The 21,718-nt window shown below is 38.8% G+C and overlaps 2 protein-coding genes across 4 annotated transcripts in view; one reads left to right on the forward strand and one right to left on the reverse strand.

Annotated features, from left to right (window-relative positions):
* The window catches only part of LOC134793741 (cell surface glycoprotein 1-like), a 44,004-nt gene extending 30,363 nt beyond the window's left edge, over nt 1–13,641 (reverse strand). The window contains exons 1-2 of one of the 3 annotated variants that reach the window (XM_063765413.1): nt 13,485–13,641; nt 2,845–3,040 (exon numbers count right to left, since the gene is read on the reverse strand). In XM_063765413.1, the coding sequence (XP_063621483.1) occupies nt 2,845–3,027 (183 nt within the window). In that variant the 5' untranslated portion in view covers nt 3,028–3,040; nt 13,485–13,641. Of the gene's footprint in view, nt 1–2,844; nt 3,041–6,284; nt 6,413–13,484 lie in introns of those variants that run through there. The other 2 variants (XM_063765429.1, XM_063765421.1) reach the window with 2 other exon arrangements.
* An 876-nt stretch (nt 13,642–14,517) lies between these two features.
* On the forward strand, nt 14,518–21,097 carry LOC134793764 (transcription factor AP-4). The gene is made up of 3 exons (XM_063765439.1): nt 14,518–14,917; nt 16,079–16,244; nt 16,355–21,097. The coding sequence occupies exons 1-3, from the start codon at nt 14,829–14,831 to the stop codon at nt 17,096–17,098; spliced, it is 999 nt and encodes a 332-aa protein (XP_063621509.1). The 5' UTR covers nt 14,518–14,828; the 3' UTR covers nt 17,099–21,097.
* Nucleotides 21,098–21,718: the final 621 nt, after the last annotated feature.

Raw genomic sequence — 21,718 nt, forward strand, 5'->3', positions numbered from 1 at the left:
GATACCGTATCGTTGTAGTAGCGCAAACGATTGGCATGTTGGTTAGGCCCCCAAAACAGCTTCATTGTACCTAATGATTTGATTATTAAATTAAAAACAAAAATTATCATCTTGGCTAGGCACCTTGGAAGCGTAGCCAATGTGCCAATCGTTTGCGCTACGAGAACGAAACGCTATCTCTGTCTCTCTATCGCACTAATATGTAAGAGTGATAAGACAGAAAGTGCTTCGTTGTCGGAGCACAAGCGATTGGCATCTTGGCTAGGCCCCCAGAACAGCTAAATTTACCTAATGATTTGGTTATTAAATTAAAAATAATACGGTTACTGAAACTATACGACAGTCAATTTGTAAGGTTTTATTCCATAAAATGCGTATAAATTAGACGAGAGACTAACTACTATTACATCTACCTAACTATACGTAATTAGTACCTATACGGTACCCAGACCACATTTTTATTCGTGGAATATTATTTCGAATAAAAATCATGATTATATTTATTTGATTAAGAATATGTTATTCTCATTCAATTTTTTCTCATACGAATTATTCCCGACCAAAATTATTTGAATATTTTTGACGGGAATAAAATCGAGATGATTTTATTCCTACAAATTCTTATTCAAATAATGATTTTATTCTTGAATGCCCAACACTGGTATGTAGTACGATTAAGACGTTACCCTTATTAGTGCGGTTAAATGTAAGATTATTAAAATAATGTGTTGCATACATAATTAACTACTTTAATATAACTAGAATTACTATAAGCATGTTTGTAGTTTGAAGCAGCGGGGTCCTTAATATAAAAATACTAATTGTGGCTTTCCATCAGAGAAGGGTCCATGTGCTTCATGTGTAATAAGGACCTTTCTATTAGAATTTCAGATAAAAAGTACCTTATCACTCTTGAAGCATAAGGACCCTTTTGTGATGGAAAGCCACAATTAAACATCGGTATTTTCGGCAGACCTAACCATCTGCCGAAAATACCGATGTTTAATTGTGGCGAACCGAAAAAATGTGTTAATTCTGGTCCCTTTCTAACTATCACAAATGTCAATACGACAGGACAGGAATTTATGTATAACGCCATAAGTCTCTATGCCACAATTAAACATCGGTATTTTCGGCAGACCTAACCATCTGCCGAAAATACCGATGTTTAATTGTGGCATAGAGACTTATGGCGTTATACATAAATTCCTGTCCTGTCGTATTGACATTTGTGATAGTTAGAAAGGGACCAGAATTAACACATTTTTTCGGTTCGACCTAGACAAGGCAACGTACGGGAAGGGCAAGTGAAAAATACTTTTAGAATTATGTTACCACCATGTTGGTCTGAATACATGCCACATTCCAGTTTCTTAGTTCTGATCTTAGGGACTAGGCGAAACTATAAAAGGTTCCCTGTTAATGACGGGCCCCTAAAAATGACGTAAACATGTTAACTCCATGTTATTGTTGTAGCCGCGAGGGGTGCGTGTCCATCACCGCGCGCATCGGACCGTGTATCCGAGCGCCACTTATTCCGAGCGGTGGCCATTACCCAAATCTCTCCACACGCACGGCTCGCACCGAAATGGTAACGATTATTCAGCTTATTTACACATTGATAGACCTAACGCGTTATCTGCAGTCAATTTCAAGGCCGACGCCTTCCGTGCAGCGTATAATCCTTACAAAATATTGATGCCAATGACCTGGTGTATGATTGAAACAGACAGCACTATGCCATCTCGCTTCTTATAGGGACGTTTGCACCGGTTTGACTTTGTTGACATTGCCACACCTTGTTGCAAATGCCATGCAGAGTATCTTGGTCCGACTCTAATCCCCTTATTCATAAAACTTAGCGAGTTAGCAACCTCTGTAAAATTTTGTCTCTTTCTAACAAACAGAAATGTCAAAATGACGGAGAGACAAACAACTATCAACGGTTTCTTAGATTTGCCAAACGATTATGATTAAAGCCATAAGTCTCTATGGGATAGCAGCAGCCACCGCTATAAGTACCTATTTAAAGTCAGTTCTGCAGTCCGCTCTTAATCTGTGGTTACTACATAGACTACATGATGTAAAGCAAATGTTTGTACTAGCAGTCACTAATTGTTTGAATAACTCGTGTGACAATAAAAGGAAATATGATAGTTAACGAGGGTCGGTGCGGGTATTGCCTACTAGAAAATGATGTCACTTTCAACTCAACATCATTATTAATTCCTAGAACCATAGCTTATAATTCTTATCTCTACACATGCACTTGCACAGTCAGAGATAGTTGACCCGCCTTGGATACAAAGTTTGTATGTTTGTTGGTATAAGTGCTGACTATATATGTTTGTCTGACGACTTGACCGAGAATTCGCTGTGTAAGCTCAGCCTGGCTGGCTGGCACCTGCCGCCAATAGAGCACATCCCAGTCAAGTCTGGTCCTTTATCTTTCCAGGAACACTTCGCATACCTACAGCATGTGTAGTAGTATTGTAGATGAGTGATGAATTTGTGTCTGAGCGATTAAGGTTGGTGCCCAACCGGCAGCGATCAGCGATTTTTTCATCGCAGCAATTTTTTTTCGTCGGCAGCTTGAACTGACAGCGGTGTATCTCTTTTATTTACACGGGATCTTTTTCGTCGCCGGTCAGAAAGCTGCCTCACTAAACTTTTTTGAAATCCATCCATCCACACTTTGACATTACCTTTGACGGGACGTATGTGCGCGTCGCCGATGTTGGCGTCGGCGAGCGGCTATATGCGTCCGCCGCCGCCACCTCGCCGACTTGCTGTTTCCTTGTGTCCGCCGACCCCTATCATCACAGGTTGGTGTGCAGTACTCACCGAGATCTCCAGCGGGGGCTGTATGTGCGCGTCGCCGTTGAGCTGCGGCTTGATGTCAGCGTCGGCGTCGGCGAGCTGCTCGACGCGGCCCTCGCCGCCGGCGCCCGCCGCCGCCACTTCACCGGCGTTCTCGGCTTCCTTGCCGCTTATGTCCACCGACCGCTTACTCTGCTTTGCTCCCATGTTGACTTCTGTCCTGTTGGGATAATTATACACTGAGTATAATGAGACATTTTACAAAGATTCCTATTTAAGAATGAACGATCATAGTCTTAGCCCTGTTGTAATTTCTCAACAGGTGCAACTTGGGTCAATAGCTGGTCAGTTTATTATAAATAAGAAATTGAAAACAACATAGGTACCTACTTTACGCATAAAAAAATTATTTGCAGTTATTTCACTTATTTTCTTAAGTTTGACAAACCGTGGCATGAACCTGAGTAGTAAACTTACATAAGCTCTCTAAGTTGATTTCGTCACCGACAATCAAAACAAACAGGAGTACCTAATTCTATTATTATTGCATTAAAAGTGCACAAAGCACTTTATCAGTGTGAGAAGTTGTCACGTCTATTATAATGTGAAAATAACTTTCACAGTAAACGCAGTTTCTGGTAGCAGCAAAATGCCAGACACGATGATTGAAGAAGCATTACACAGGTAACGCTTGTTTATTTCACTTGTAATACACGATGGAGATACGTCCATCTCATCGTCATCCGTTACTAAATACCAGGAATTAAGAAATGCTCTAAAGTCTAAACTACAGGCTTCGACAGACTTTGCAACAAATCTCATTTCTGACTAATTAGGTGTAACCAATGGGGTTGGCAACTGTCGAAGATTTTTATAAATAGCGCCAGCATAGGTTTTACCTATCTCTAGTTTTGTTCTGTGAGATTTGGCTTAAAGGCCATCAAAAAAATACATGAATTATTTGACATTATTCATAGGATTGTCAGGTAAAACCACGGTAAAAATTAATAAAATACAATAAATAAATATTATAGGACATTTTTACACAAATTGCCCTAAGCCCCACGGTAAAACCTATATTTGCGTCACCTGTAAAATACTTCGACCGGCCAACCCCATTTAATTTATCAGTTATTGTCAGTTATTCGGAGCTGTCGAATTTTTTGTTCTAACTGACAGGCCGATATCGTCCGGCGGCCTGTTAGTCAGTGGTCGGCTTTAAAGTAGGGCTCCCATACAACAAACGTGATTTTTTTGCCGTTTTTTGCGTAATGGTTCGGAACCCTTCGTGCGCGAGTCCGACTCGCACTTGTCCGGTTTTTTTAGGCCTTAAGCTGATAACAATGCGTGCGTGGTTTCCCATTGACATTTGGAGTTTTCTATAAATAGGGTAGCCAGGTACGAGACGTTTTGGAATAAACAGATAGTGGGTCACGGTGTTGGGCCGCGCTGCGAACGGAAATAGTCAATGCAGTTAACATTGCATCGGTTATTTCGAGATACATTCACAATAGCTCTATTGAGTTAAATTTATGTCGTGTTAAACAAAATGAATGTATCAAACACATGGGAATCAAAGTTTTTTCTTATTTTAGCGCTTTCAACAGTTCTTGAGTTAGAAGCAGACTAATTAAATTAATGTTTTTTACCCACCGAAGTAGTGAAATTTTTATTATATTTATAAAAAACTTGACAAATATGAACGTTGGAGATGTCGGTGTGGTTTTAGATTTGTCTGCTAAGTTATCATTTTTGTATAGGTACATCATTTTATTTATTTTTAACTTTTTACCAAAGTGTTTTTTTACAATTTTTATCAAAAGTGGTTTTGATTTACTACATTATAAAAAATAAACTATAACTGACACAATAACTTTTAAATGATATGTGACGTTCCACGGGAAAAGGTACCTTATGAGGGTTTCTAGTTTCGGAGATATTAAATGTTTTGTAAAGAGGTGAAAAAATGCTCAATTTTTTTTTATTGTGTGATCTGAAACCTTAATGCGTAACGTTTGTTTACCTGTTTTTATTTTTGTTATAAGTTAGTTATAAGCCTAGTAATGTCATCTCAGAGTTTAGTAGAAAAGGTACCTTATGGAAAAAAGATTGAAAATTCCCAAAAAAACTAGTCAATACGGGAAAAGAAGTTTGGTAGAGAACTGTATTAGCATTCTGCAAAACTAATTTGATAATTTCAGTTCTGGTTGGGGCGCCTCGCAAATATTATAACCGTACATAGACCGACATCACAAATCCAAGTAGACTGCTATTATACCAAAGTTACTCTCGTCAAGTCTTTCTTAACTAGAATAATTTTCATTTGGTTTGGTCGCATGCAGTAAATCAGCCATTGGTTTGCTGAAAAATGCCAATACCCGACGCATTACCTTATGGAATATCTGAGGTCATTGAACCTCAATGCCGCTTATATTCAATAGCAACCGAAATATATTATTGATAAGAAATAGACGATTTATACCATTACCAAAATATTATTAGTTTATCCTAACTGTTCCATCATCATCATGCCTCATCATGTAACTTGACCACAAGGTACCTTTTCATTACATACAAATTATTGGTCTTTTTTAAGATTATTATGACGAAGAACTAATTAAATTTGGGGCAGTTTAATGTAAATTAATATTTTCTATTCATAAAAGATAAACTGTAATATGATTGATATTTTGTAGTGATGTATTATTAGATTTATTTCCATAAGGTACCTTTTCGTAAATGTATGGAGCAAATACTGTTATTGTTATGTAAGTTTAAAGTGGCATAAGGGGTTAAATATAGTATTTAGTTGGGGTTTTAGGATTTATTTCATTTGAATGACAGAATTTCTTTCATATGTACTCAGAAAAATTGATTGTGTGTCACATTAAAAGTAAAAATATTCAATTTTGTGATTTTATATGAAAAAGTCAGAAAATACATTTTCACCTCTAAATCGGTATTGTTTTTTGCTTAAACTGTCTGTCAGTGTCGTTTTCTAATAGATAAAATTGAAATCTTGAGAGCTCATTGCGATCAATCGTGAAAATGAAATAAAACTTTATTTTCAAGAGATTGGTTAGTATACACATAAATCAGTCGATATCAAAAGTTTCTATTTGCATTACAGAACAAGTCGCAATATTTTTTTAATCTCAGATATATAAGGTATTATTATTTGTAGTCAACTATGTAACTTACTTCAGGAACATAGTTTTTTAGGCGGCTAAACTTAAAACTTCTCTATCGTAAAGTTGCTCATTTCACAACATTATTTTCAAAAAATCATATCTCTGTAACTACGCAACCTAGAAGGTTGATCTTTTATGTTATCGATAGCTTATTTATTGTAGATTACTGGGGTATGCATAACTCCATACCCGCCATAAGGTACCTTTGACCGTGGGACGTCACATATAAGCATATAAAAAATACAAAAAGAAAATAGGCATGTCAAATAATACCTTATATCGCGATGACTCACAACTTGAATACCGTATACACACACTGAGCAGTCACTTACACACGGACACTATATCAAAACACGCGGTCGATTCGACTAAGCCGGCGGCTGGCTCGAAGTTAAAATTGATACTAAGAGTAGCGAAGGGAGTACACTGTTCTCAGTTCAGTTATCGTATACATTGTTCATTACGGTCCGAATTCCTGACGCATCGTGTTTATCATTCATTACTTTACTCGAAACAGAAATAGCCCCCTCATTAGTCACGCAGGGCTCTGCCCTTATCGCTGCGAAATAAGTACATAATGCATTCTGTAAACAAACAATGAGGCTTATTCTAAAATTCTTGATTTACAATGGTGATGAATAGCGAAGTAGTTCGAGTATTCTATTTTGTTTCCTACATCCCAGATAGGATATATTTCGCGGTTTTACTCTTCGCCAATGATTGAATATAATACGAAATTTAGTAATAAATGCGATGAAATATGAAATGCGAAGATAATAATATATCGTCTTACACTACAAGTACAGGGAAAAATCTGAAAACTATAAAATAGTAAAAAATAAAACTATAAATTTGTAACAAATAAAAAATAAGTTTTAAGTAATGTGTACAGAACCCTCGATGGGCGAATCCGACTCGTACTTGTCCGGTTTTTTGCAAAAATGTTGGTACTTATCCAAAATGCAACATTACTCTAATTAAATTTGATTTTCGACTAAGGTCTAAAAAAACTGAGTATAGTCCTAAAAGATGGGCACTGCAAAGACCTTCGTTTATCAGCACTACAGACGTATTCACTATTTAAACAAACTATTTCTACGCGGTTTAATCTGATTGTCCATTTCGCTACTTCCCAACGGCCGTGTAAAATCAAGCAAGTACCTACATAGGTCTCCCGTTATTAGGCTTTTATTAAAGAAAAGCAAAGAACTACATACAATCAACTACAAACACATATCCCTGCCCAAAGTTATTTGAAAGACTCATAAAAAAACTTCTAAACGCACGATCAACAGCCAACAGCGTTCACAAGTACTCAAAGTATCTAAGACTATAATTATTATGATTATAATAGCGTACTCATAACAATCCGACGTTACTGGCACGTCTACGTTCGAGCCAAGTTCGAAATTCGAAATTGGTCCACGCATCGAGGTGATTGACCCGATTTGTGCCCCACTACTACTACGTTAGTTTTTTCGAAGCAGTCAACCTGAACTTATTGTCGTTGGTGCTACAATGGGAGGCACTCAGCCGGGCCCGATTTAAATAAGATCCGCCGTGGCGACTGCGGTGACCTTGACTCCCGCTGGTGTTCAAGGTTAACCGGTGAGGAGGAACGTGCTGTATAAATTTAAGAGACACCGTGTATGTACTTGTTTGTCGGGCGAAAATGAGCATACCTATGTTGGTTCTACTTACATATTCAGAATTACATAGAATTAACTCGCAGGTTTTTTTTTCTGTGAAGCAGTCATTCTATCGTAAAACTATAACGAAGGAGTAGAAGCAATACAATAAAGGTAAATTTAATTTATCAGATGCATAGTATACCTACGGACCTACCTAGGTACCTCGAGATACTCTATTTCACACCCACGAACGTTAGTTTACTTTATATACTTACAATAGAGTTCATAAATATGTATACATTTCTTCACCATAATCCATTGCAAGAAGGAGAAGTATACATATATTTATGAACTCGATTGTACTTCTGAATATTATTGTACCATCAGACCATCACGCTCCGCGATTATTTGTTGCGCCATTTAGGGTCCTAGCTAAATTGGTTGTTCAATACTTACGCTATAGAATTTTCATCACACTTGCTCGGAAAAGATGTATTTACACGTAGGGCTTGCGGGCGGGAAATTGAATTTTTCGCCCTAGGGCGGAAAAAATCTTTTCCGAGCAAGTGTGATGAAAAACACTTATTTACACGTAGGGCTTGCGGGCGGAAAATTGAAATTTTCGCCCTAGGGCGGAAAAGTGTTTTATACAGAAGTTTGTTTTTATTAATTCTCCTTTTTTTCCTTACAAGTGTGATGAAAAACATTGTGTGTGCCACGGGCGGTAAAGAAATTCCGAACTCGTGAACATTTTAAGCCCTCGCTTCGCGTCGGGCTTAAAATTGACACTCGTTCGTAATTTCTTATTTCCCGCCCTTAATACACAATGTACTATTCCAATTTAGCAAGAACCCTAAATGGCATAACAATCCCGTGTGGTGACTGTACCTACCAAATTTAGTCGGGTAAAAGTGAGTTACGAGGCTCTACAAGGATCTAATCCAGTTCATTCTAATAAAAGCTTAGTTAGATGAGGTAGGCGGGGTACCAGGTACGTAGGTAGTGTCGCTATAAATAGGAACTCGAGTCTTTTTAAGTATACATTTTAAGCACTACCACGGAATAAATAATAGTACTAGGTACAGAAGACTCACTCTCTAACAAAACGCGTCTGTTACGATCAGCACAGATATGGCCGCTAGGTGGCGACAGCGCCACGCGCGGCTTATGGCTTTCCCCAAAATTGGGGCGGAACGGATATACTTTTAGCTACCTGTAGCAAAGCGACGAAATCGCGGAGCGAGCCACGCCTGGCACTACTCGTTTTTACGAGAACGTGATTCGCGGTAGACCCTCGAAGGACTCTAGACTTATCACTATAGGTACCTATAGGTTTGCTTGATTAGCCAGCTAAGCAAACGCCTACAGATACAGACTAGTTGAACATGCCAGTGGTAATGTAAGTGGAAAATCGATAGTGTCCAGTTGCGGAATGAAACCGCAAGTAACACTGCACCCAACGGCATGGGGAAACGACACATCAGTTTAAACACGTATAGGTTTATTTAACTACCGCAGTTACCAGTTACCAGGGTTGCCAACCTTACTAAAATTATATAAATTGCTAGTACATATTGTACTTTTTTTGGCATTGGTAGTACACTACCTACAATAAAGATATAGGTCCTACTATACCTACATTACCTAGGTACTAAAGAAATAGGTACTACGTATATGTATTTCTGTAAGATGAACATGACATGCTTCAGATTAGTCAAGTACTTATTTGGTACCTGAAATGGGCCCCAAGAGTGGAGTCTTGTTTAATAATCCCTTCCTCGGAGACCTAGATAGATCAGGTACTCATAACTTTCTTAGTTAGACAATTATGTCAGCCAGTATTTTAGTTACTAATGAATGAGTGGACAAGCCGGGATTGCGGGGACATGACCAGAGGGCCTACCGCGAACCACGTTCGACGTGTTGTCTCCCTGTCACACTTATGTACGAATTTACAAGTGCGAATATTGCTCAAGAACCACGAAGGATGTTCAATACAGATTTGTCACTCATGACTCAGGGATTGGTGGAACATTCGACCTATTCAATGTGACCGTATTGCCTATGCGGGTTTAACTGTGCATGTACACAACTACACATACCTACTGTACTACCAACTACCTACATTTTCTAGCCCGTGACAACGTTGATAACTCTGTTTGCCTTCGAGTGGTATTCCATCTCACTGTCCAATATCTTTGTCCAATGTGTATTGCGTCTCACATTTTGCTCAATGATAGAGTGAGACGCAATGAAATTGGACAAAGAAACTGGACAGATGGAATACCACCATTTGCTACTATTCTATACCTTAATAATTTGAGTAGGTTTGTAATGAGTAATGAACTATGTTTTGTACTAGATGGGGACCTAGTTAGGTACTTGCGTAGTAATTTGAGTCAGAGAAGACTGAACTGATTGAAGATATTAGTACAGTCAGCTACAAACACTTTAAAAAACACACGGATTTTACTTAAATTTCGATCTTGGTGTCAAGATATTTACGAGAGCGTTAATAGGTTTCGGCATAAAAATCGTGTCTCCCCTGAAGGTCCTGTTTCGGCCGAAACTAGCTCAAAACAAAACCTTGGGTTTCGGCAAAAAATCCGGTTTCGGTCGGACACTAATAACCAGTTCCATTCGGTGAAGGAAGACGTCGAAGGAAACCACACTATGTACCTAGTCCTAATTCCTAAAAAGGTCTAGTTACATCTAGGGGTTGGATTGGAAGGTGAGGAGGATTGAGGAGCAGGAGTAAGTATAGATATTTTAGCAGCTAACTGTGCCTACGTTATATACCTAATATGCAGCTACTTCGCAATATAGAGAGGATCACTAGCTTAATTTCCAAGGAGATATAAGACATGATATCTGTTAAGTTTCCTTTAAGAGCCCATCAACGTGCACAATAGCGCCACAGCTAAATAATCGTAATTATTTAAATTTAACGAAAGATATTGAAAAAAGGGGGCCGCTACGTACTGTATTGTGTATTTCAGTACCTTTTGAATACATCAAAGTAGTTTTTATGTTGCTGGATTCGTCAATCTAATATGCGTCCAAAGTTAAAACGGCCGTTTTTGTTTTGAGTTCCTTTCGTTAAATTTAAATAATCACGATTATTTAGCTGTGAGTGTGCACGTTGATGGGCTCTTAACAGTAAGAAAGTGTAAGTTTTTTTTCTGTCACCCTTCAATTTACAGTAACCTAACGTCGTACGGGCAGGCAGCAATAAAATCGTTATTGGATCACAATGGGTGATTCAATAGCTCTTTTGATAAATCAAGCTACAAGGTATTGCGGTATTAGTCATACACTTCTACGAACAGTTAGTGCAAGAGTACTAAGGTATAATACATGAATTTGCTTCCACCTACATGGGTACAGAGGGCCTGCAGCGAAAATCAAAATTTCGTTATCTGCCTCTTTATCACTTTTGCATACTCGAGCGTAAGAGAGGCAAATAGACGAACGAACGAAAGTGAGAAATATTTTGGGAGAATCCTACACAGATCGACCTGACCTTGCCCCAAACTAAGAAAACCTTGTACTATGGGGTACTAGGCGAAAAAATAGTTCGCGGTAGGCCCTCTGATTACAAAAATACTATCCTCCAGTTAGTTACTGTTTTAATTTTTTTAAAACCGGCCAAGTGCGAGTCAGACTCGCGCACGAAAGGTTTTCCGTACCACCTACGCAAAAAACGTCAAAAAAGTCATGATTGTTGTATGGGAGCCCCACTTTAATGTTAATTATACCTATTCTGTTTTTAGTATTTATTGTTTGGCAGCAACAGAAATACATCATCTGTGAAAATTTCAACTGCCTAGCTATCACGGTTCCTGAGATACAGCGGTGACAGACAGACGAACAGCGGAGTCTTAGTAATAGGGTCCCGTTTTTACCCTTTGGGTACGGAATCGTAAAAAAAAACATTCTTAGTTCTTGCATAAGTAGATTTCGAGGGTGAAGTAGGTAGGTACTTAGTTAATTAGTGATGTACCGACTATTGATTTGGCCGACTAGCCGACTAGCCGACTAATCGGCGCTCGAATGGCCGATTAGTCGGCCGACTAGTCGGCTAGTCGGCCAGATCATTAGTTTCGTATACGTTCAGGTGAAAAACAATATTTTTGCTCCTTTGGTTGCGCTATTCATCATATTAGCTTGGCTAAAAGGTGTTCTCTACAGGTTCAAAGACCTATCACAAGAATCCTCGTTCAATTTCTGTCTTTAGTTCTTTTATTTTTTGATCCTGAGCAGACCGTCAGTACAGCTTGTAGGAGATATTTCCAAGGCTCTATTTGCCCGTACGTAGTCGCCAGTTAAGAACCTATCCCCTGTGGTCAGCGTTATTACGAGCAACGTGCTCTGTCTAGGTCTCCAAATTTAGCAATAACATATAGTTCCTCGTGGCTCCACCATTAAAATAATGATAATAAAAAATTTACTATAGAACTTGCACATGAAATTACACGAGAATCAGTTGAGATCGACCTGTAGAGGAAAAAACCAGCCCCCCAACATACGATAACGATCAAACGGTCAATTATATGAACAAAAGTTTTCGTATGCAACCCTGAATATGTAGGTATTTTAGTAAAATAAACATAAAACGTATGGTAAATATTGACTGTCGATTTCTATTTTTTCAGTTTTTCTTTCACTAATAAAGTGCCGACTAATCGGCCATTTTTGCCGACTAGTCGCCGACTAATCGCCGACTACAAATTTGGCCGGATAGTCGGCTTTCCCGACTAGTCGGCGACTAGTTGGTACATCCCTATAGTTAATACTATTTTTGCGTTTTCTACGGCATGTGCTCGAAAGTAAAATACAATCCTGTCGTACATCCTAATCCCTGCCTCTATAGCATGTTAACGGTTAGCAATGCTACGCCACCACATGTTCAAACTTTATTAGTAATTAAATGATGTAGGTAATATGTGCGCAAATAAAGATACCTCCCTACCCTGAATATGTACACCGTACGTCTGCATAACGTAGGTATAAACTGAGAAACTTGATTAAACAATCGTTCTAATCTAGCTTTCCTAGTATTGTTACCCTTATCAGCAGAAAGTAATAAATTGTTTTGGAACGTACTTTCATTAGTAAATTTGGAAAGACACCTACAGGGCTACAGCAGGACATTGCTTTCTATTGGAATACTTACATTCTCCGTGACAACGAAGCCTTGGAAATGTTTCAAGTTAGTTACAAGTATACAAATCCCCTTTTCTAAAATGACTATTTATGTTATTCGTTCGGGCTTATTGCGTATTTTAAGACAAATAAGCTATGGAAAGCAAATAAGGATTACTCATGACATGAATGCATACAATACAACACCCTTGTTTCACTAACTTGCATGTCGCCCTAATAACTGGCAGGCTGGCAGGATGATTCATCGTGCGACAAAGCACGGATTTCCCAGAAACCAACATAATTCAAGATATTACTAACAAGTACCATAATAATTTAGAAACAAATAGTTTAACAATATTACTTTACCTTAGTGCTGTTAGTGAGCAGTTTTTAATCAACGGTTAAATCTGCCGTCACCACAGTTCTCATTTCTTTTGTCCTCGATTTGAATTACTAGTCGAGATGATAACAGTGTGTTTATAAGTTATTTAATTTAATGAAAACCTCACATTTTAAGATCAATACAGATCGCGTGACGAAATGCAGTTTAGGGGACAGGATGAAACAGAAAATTCAAATGTACTTTTACCGAACTCAAAATTAATTTACACAGCCGGCATTTTGCAGAAACGTTAGAATATTTTAACACTATAACTAAAACCATGACAAAGACTAGAATTCAAATTGAACTTACCACCTGGACTTTCAATCTTTATTTTATTAACAAGGAATTTACACCACAATTTCAGAAATTTGTTAACATAAAGCACTCACAGACAGCCCGACACAATATGGCGGCAGGACGAAATCCCCACCTCCAGCAAATTCAAAATTGAAACTAATTTTTGATTGGTTGCTTTCACCAAGACGCTTCAAGGCTACCAACCCGCAGGTTTTTTACCTATAGACAATTGAACAAACTCTATATTCATTAACCCTCTATCTTCTCTCTGGACCTGGCGCCAAGTATTTGAAATTACTACTACATTTCTGTACCTATTTGAGATAATTTTTAAATAATATATTGATATTCTTTAAATTAATTGAAATTACAGATAGTTCCTAAATAGAACTTTAAGCAACACATGTAAAAAGAAGCTTTTGTTCATTCTTTTGGAGATACTTTTCCTAAACCAAAATTGTTAACATTTACTGCAAAATTTCAAGTACTTGAAGAAGCTAAACAAAGGTTGGAAAAATCTTTATTTATTGCAAAAAGAAATATTTACTTCTCACTTGGCAAGATGTAAAGTCGAGTGTTGATCTCGAACGAGTCTTGCGACATGTTGAACATTTAGCCCCCATTAGCACGAGAGCTTTTCCAACGCGCGTTAATAAGCGCTTGAATCTGTCCGCACTCAATTAAATTTGATTTAACGACCAAGGCTTAAAGTCGAAAATCCAACAACGCTTGATAAAAAGCGCCACCGCTGTCGTGTGAATACATAGTACATGGTTATCCATTTGTGTCATTCAAACGCTTTTTAACGCCCGTTGGAAAAGCTCCCGTGCGAATGGGGGCTTATACTACTCTTTGTGTTGAACGCAACAAACGGATTACAGAAAAGATTACTCTAGTAATAAATTTTTTAGATCACCCATTTAAAAAGGATTATTGAGACAATATTTTTACAAAAATGACATTATAATAATTTAACCATGCTTATTTTATTTTTGTCACTCATCTTTATACGTCATTTTTTAAGCTGGCAACATTGTACTAAAATTACAAATGGCGTGTGCATCGATGTCGCGTTGCCCTTGATTCTCCGATAATTACTGTTTTTAAAAAGTAGTTACTTGATACTTTCAAAAAACCGACTTATTTAGATCTGTTCTAGTGCTAGAAGTGCTGTAAACTGTGATTTGAGGAGTGTTTCAAATGGTGCCGTGAAATATTTGTGTAGCGTCACCTGACCAAGCTCATTGTCATTTCCCGCCATTGTGGACCCTCTGTAAAATTATTTCGACTTTCTTCTATTACCAAGTGCAGTGTTCATGAAGAATTCTTAAAACATTAATCTAGCGAACTAAAGTGATGTCATTACACGGTAATGATGTCTGCTTGCTAGAAGTAGAAGACTATAACTTGTACGAAGAGGAGGCATCGAATCACGCTTTTGCCAGGTATGGAAGCCCGGCGTGGTCGCCGAATTGTTGTTTAAATAAGCCTATAATGAGTTGTGAAGTGTACATTTTGCCATATTATACTTTGACTTGGCCCAAAAAAACATTTTCAAATGTCGTATAGTAAGTTAGTGACCATATGACGCCTCCCGCCCGTGCCGTGCCGGTTGTAGTCAGCTGTTGGGCCGCCATGTTAGGTTGGTAAAATAGGCGTAGTATGTGCCCCTACCTAACTACTGCACTAACAACGTACTATCAAACACATGTACGATTAAGCGTAAAGTCATTCATGTTTTTGTATGAAAAGTAAAGATACTCCAAAATTATAAAAAAAAAATGTTATCAACATTCTAGTGGTGTTGTTGTTGATAAACTGGCCAACATGAAATAATTTTAACATGATTTTTAGGTTGTAATCATGGATTGGTGATAGTCAGTTTTAAATCTACTGCTCTGTCCTTAATTCAAAAGTAAGGTAATAATAATAAACATTGATAACTGTATATTACCTTAATTTTTTACTCAAACTATGAGATACATTTGATGTTTCATAATAATGTGGTCCATATTTGTGAAGAATGTTGGACATAATTTGGATACAGTTTATGAACCTGTTAAAAGTTATCATCTGAATGTTTGCAAACAGGCGCTAAATTGGTTATACATTACATGTTTTTATACATTGATTTTCCTGACAAAATGTATATTGGTAAGCCCAAAATAATATTATGACAGTAATTAAATGTAATAAGAAATGCAATGGGCCCTACAATTGGTAAAACAGACAAAATAATTTTATAAAAAGTCAATTAAGAAATGTAAGAAACTTCTAAAGTGGAAAAAAGTAAATACATATAGAGCTGGGCCTATTATGTCACCAGTATGGCAGCGTGCCTATGATCAACACAGGTACTTATACAGGTAGACACCATAGTATAACATTACTTACTATTTTCACTCATACTCTTCCATATTCGAGCGATAGAGAGGCAGAGATAACGAAACTTCAATTTTCGTGTTTTACAGTAGGCCCTCTGCCTTGTGAGATACCGGCATTCTTTTCTTTCAGTTGATGTCAATGATAATAGATAGTTTTAGTCTACAGATTATAGGTGCCAAATATGTTGACTATTAGTAATTATAGACAAAATTTGATTACAGAAGTGAAAAACATTCAGTGTCAGGTGGTAGGACGATGGAGGCGGAAAAACGCATTCGACGGGAGATTGCAAACAGCAATGAACGCAGACGCATGCAGAGTATCAACGCAGGCTTTCAGGCTCTGCGGACCCTCCTGCCCAGGCATGAAGGAGAAAAACTCAGCAAGGTATGGTTTACACTTATTCATGTATTTTATAAGCATTGTTAAGAAAAAAAAATTAAATGGTCTTTTTCTTTATGGATCATTAGGAGTTAAACGCTTTTTGTATTTTCCAGGCCGCCATTTTACAACAAACCGCAGAGTATATCTACTCACTGGAACAGGAGAAGACCAGACTTCTGTCACAAAACTGCCAGCTGAAGCGGCTACTGAACCAACACGAGGGTGGCGAGATCCCTCTCAAGAAGAGAAAAAGCGAAATAATCTCCCACATGGCGCCCACCACGATCATCCCCGACTCCACCGACGACAGCGTCACCAACTCGCGGTCGCCCGAACCCGTCGCCGTCATCAGCATCGGCGGCGGCAAGAAGGACGCCGAGGGCGCCGAGCTGCGCGTGCAGCTGGAGCGCGAGCGGCGGCTGCGGCGGCTGCTGGAGGAGCGCCTGCACGCCGTCGAGGCGCGGCTTTACCCCGAGCCCGGCCAGGAGCCCGCGCCCACCGAGGGCGCCGACTGCAAGCTGGAGGCGGAGGAGGTGGAGGCGGCGGTGGCGGTGGTGGCGGCGGTGCCGGGGCCGGCCGCCGAGGCGCCGCTGCTGGAGGCGGCCATCAAGGCGGAGCCGCGCGTGGAGGTGGAGGTGCTGCCGGACGCCGCGCCCGAGGCGGCGCGCCTGTACCAGCTGGCCAGCACGTCGCGTCAGAACCTCGAGACCATCGTGGAGGCCATCCGCCACCTCGAGGGCGACCACCTGTTCGGCGACGCGGGCGACGCGCCGCTGGCGCTCACGAAGAAGCCGGCGGTGGCGGTGCAGGCGGTGCCGCCGCAGCGACCCGGCGTCATCGTGGTGAAGCACTCGTGATCGCGCTGAGCGCGGCCGAGGGCGAGTATTTTCGCTTTTGCTCTTTGAGCGTCCGTGACCCTCCTCGAATGTAGTTTTAAAGTATTAGTTGTTTAATTGTCTTTTCCAAAGTGACGGATCGATAAGTCTGCGTCTTGTTTTTTTTACGCGTCGGAGTCGGGCCGCGAGCGTCGGGGCCGGGAGCGAACGTTGGCGCTGTGCTTAGTTTAGTCTCAAATGTAATTATTTTAATGCTAAATTTAATGTTATTTTGTTACTCCGGCTTAATCTAATTGATGACGAAAGATCGAGGGATTGACTGATTCGGTTAAGGTATTGGAAGGATGACCGCCGCGGCGGTTCTAGTGAGGTGAGATAGGTAACAGGTGGGTGATGTAACATAGGGTTTGTGATAATTTTAAAATTACTACCTACAGAGTCTGGTTCGATAGGAAACTACCACCGCGAAAGCAATAACGCTGAGTAATCGATGATGGTGTTACTGAGAGGTTGTTCGAAATGATACAGCAATATTTTGCATTCTTAATATTTTACAAGCATTTTTAGCAATATAAGATAACCTACTATATAATGTATCACATTTGACTCTCTGTAGCTAAGAGCGGCGTCTTATTGCCGCATTTTGTACTAATATAGTATTATCAATATCAATTCATCATATATTATTCTAAGATATGTTTTATATAATACATGTTTCCCTAAATCTGATGTGACGTGATTATGATTGACTTCTAAATTATGAATATGTATTGTGTATAATTGATAATAGTAATCGACTTAGTCTTTACTGAGTTAGCCAAAATTGTATATCCAGTGTCTCATTTTCTATGCTTTTTACAATCTCCCAGTGCTCGGTTCGCCCTCGAAATTATAGCCATTATTTACTAATGATGACAGTTGTCAATAAATAAAATATAGATAGTATTGTTAGTATCCGAAATTAGAGCATTCCATGTAGTTTCACACGTTACTAAGAATCAATCTACATGTAAAACATAGATTGGAGAATGAGTTATTATGTATTGTATTAAAATGAATAGCATAATTCGGTAAATCCAATTAAAATAATCATGGGCACCGTTGTAAAGTAAATGACCTGCTTCGTTGATGGCAGCCATGCCCGCGTCTGCTGGCAAGTCTGCTAATGCTGGGAAAGTGGCATTTCAAGGAAACCAATTTAAACAAACCTCGTTTGTGCCGTTTCCTTCATGGCCATTGTTATGTTTTTAGCTGAATTATAGGTAGTCAATAAATTGAAGTTTAGACAAACGGTCGATTTCTATAGTTAAATAGATAACTTAGCACAGAATATTGGGCTTGAAAATCTCGCTCGTTTTAAAAAATGTAACAGGAATTGGCGATAAGCAGGCACTCCAACAATTGATGATCTAATCATGTATTAAATAAATTACATTAGTGTATATGTTCTGTTACTATTTGTACTCTTATTAAGCCGTAGAGTGCGGGCCCGGTGAGCTCGCGTTAGGTAATGATCATAGACTATTATCGTTTGCTTCAGTGTGCTGACATTTTGTTAAAGACGTAACGTACAGTGCTTTAGGTTAACGCTTTCCCTTGTAAGTTCTTAGAATGTATGTTATTTTAGTTCGACTCAGCAACAGAGTGGATCCGCGTCGTGTTGACAGTGTCGAGATCCTCCAGGGTCGTATTTTTTTTTAAGACTGATCACTTGTTCATTATTAAGTTCTGTAAATTGTGCCACCATATTGGTAGTGAGCCGTGTTAGTGCGAGTGTGTAACGAATGTGTCGCTCGTATGCATGCGAGTAACCCGGCGGCGTCGTAGATCTTGTACTTCAAATTTTTTGTGTAAGTGATAATTAGTTAAGTGAATACGCGCCGAAGTTTTATAAACGCCTTGATTTTATAAGATCTTTACCCTGCCGGGTTCCAATGCGCGCGTGACATGAACACGTAGTTGTTAAATTATGTCCGATATTGACATGAATCGTAACTACAGCTTGCGAAGAAGCGGTCTGTAATCTATAAGTATACAATTATGTGTATATTAAGATGTAACAAAGTATGACATTTTACTTTGTACGTTACTCGTTTCTCTGAGCAGTTAGGAGCGGTAAATGATCTTCCTTAATGCAATCTCACTGCAGCTGGCATGGAGGTTGCACGGGGAGAGCCTCTGGTGTATGTTCTTGCTCTGTTTCTGAGTCCGTAGTTGTAAGATTTGTCTGCCTACCGCCTTTACATGTCAGTATAGGATAAAACATAACTTGTAACATAACGGACTCGGTTATACTATTACTATTAGAGTAGTCAAAATAGTAGTAAGAGATTTTAAGTCAAAGAAAACAAGTTGAATTGTTTAAATGTGTTATTATTTATGTCTTAAAGTATTAAAATGGTTATTTCTTATTAATTAGTTGGTAAATGATATTTGTCTGTATATTCACTCATGCTTGTTTGTCACAGATCTGAAACCAATAAAACATGAGACACTTTCAGTAATATTTAAGGAAAAGTTTTGTTTGTGGCGTCAAGTGATTGAAATTCATGTATATTAGTTTATGAGACAAGTGGTTAAGTGAAGACTGATAGTAATTTGATAATTAACAGGACCCTGTAATATGGTGTTATGACGATGTAACATAAATATAAACCAGTAAAATTAGCCAATAACATAGCTGTAGTTCTGCTGAAAGTGACTGAAGCTTATTTATATTTAGAATAAGTTTTGTCTAGTGTTGTGATGTTGTCAAAAACGTTGTCCATTTTGTATGAGAAATATTCTCAGCTAGAAGTTGAATCCTTGTATACTAAAAGATTGTTTACGCGCTTCGGCTGGAGTCGCGCGTCTATGAGCTGCGGTTTCCGCTTATCATCAGGCGAACCGTAAGCTAGGTTGCCACAGTGGTGTAATAAAAAGAATGTTCTTTAGAACGTCATAACACTAGTGAGGTTGTATTCTGCAAAACTACAGGCGCATTATCTGTGCATGACCCATATTTAGATACTTATATCTAGTCTAAGGTAGGTTCATAGGTTTAAGATCACATTCTCCAGTTAAGTGAAGTAATCAAGGTAGTGTTGACCACTCACACCTGTCACTGGTGATGTTGCCCTGTTTTATTGGTTTCACGACTTATTCGTTGTGAATATTTCCATTTTCTACACTCTATCGTATTCTAACTGATTATAATATGTACTAGTTTTATATGGAGGTTAGTAACTGTGTGTAGCTCTATTTACTGAAATATAGGCGTTCATAATCATAGGGTCGATGGAACACACAAACTAGTTTAGTTAAGGTTTGCCGGCGTAATTTGTTCTCTGCCGCATAATACGCAGGAAGATATACAAAATTAGCTTTGTACCATCAAAAATTGCATTTATTGATAGTAAGTTTATTTTGTTTCAATATCTAGGTTAGATTTGTTTTTCGTCTAGCTTAGATTCACATTTTAGTCTACTGTTAGCGGAAGGGCATGATCGCAAATGATTCTCATTGATATTAACGTTATCGCTGCTATGTTATGTAATTTACTTTTAATTCCAATTGACGTCAAAAATAGTACCTATAATAATTTATTCTCTCATAAATAGATCTTATTTGGCAAGTTATGGGTGGTCGAATCAGTCTTTGGTCTCCGGTTGACGCCGTACGCTCCTTACGGCGTCACAAGGGAAAGACAACATTTCAGAACATGACGATGTACGCAGCGTATGGCGTCAACCCGGAGATCAAGGCTTATTTTTTGTGAGAATCAACTGCGATGTACTGATCAAGTAGCAACACTAGGTCAGTTCTTTAAGAAACAAACCCTCTCGCTAGCACGCTCATGTTCCTATAGTAGGCACATATTGCAACGTCTTTTATAATTCAATAATTAAGATAATGATAAAGTGTAGAAAATAATGCATGGGCGTTTCCTTTTTGATATGAAATCGATAAAATATATTTCCTCTGATTTTAATTGTACCACATTTGACCTATATTTACGAATATTTATAAAACATTGATAAACATGTGTTTTATTCGAAATCCTGTATAAGGTTGAAATTGTCTGAGATGAACCTAATTTATAAAAACTTTCATTCTATTTAAATCTTAATGGTTAAAAAATAAGGGACATGTTTTGATCTGATTTCGTTGTAAGGCTTTATCTCAAATAATTTCCACTAGAATAACCTCCCGAGTCCCAGACACAAATTAATTGAAATTGAAATTTCAACCTTATTGCGTCCGAGTTTTATATTTCTCTCGGGAGGTTACGATGCCCTCCCCGGAAGACATCGTGGCCTACAGATGGTAGACCTAATATGGTTGAGCAATATGTTTTTTGCGGCATTTTCGTCCCGATCAAACTCGCTGTGGCACGTCGGACAAACTCCCCAGCGCAGTCGGTGATTCATGCCAATTTTCTGAAACGCTCCCGTTCTCTGGTTGCACGCCGAACACGCCTGTGACGTGTACGCCTCATCCACGACTTCGACACGGATATTGGATTTACTGCGCAATCTCTTTAGCAACGAGTCGTGTCGAAACTTGCGCCCCGAGAACGACGCTGTGTTCATAAACTTGCTCCCGGCGCCGTACAGCACCAGCACGTCGCTCACTCCTCCTCCGTCAAACACTTCCCTCACG

Source organism: Cydia splendana, chromosome 1 (genome assembly GCF_910591565.1).
Source record: "Cydia splendana chromosome 1, ilCydSple1.2, whole genome shotgun sequence".
Taxonomy (NCBI): domain Eukaryota; kingdom Metazoa; phylum Arthropoda; class Insecta; order Lepidoptera; family Tortricidae; genus Cydia; species Cydia splendana.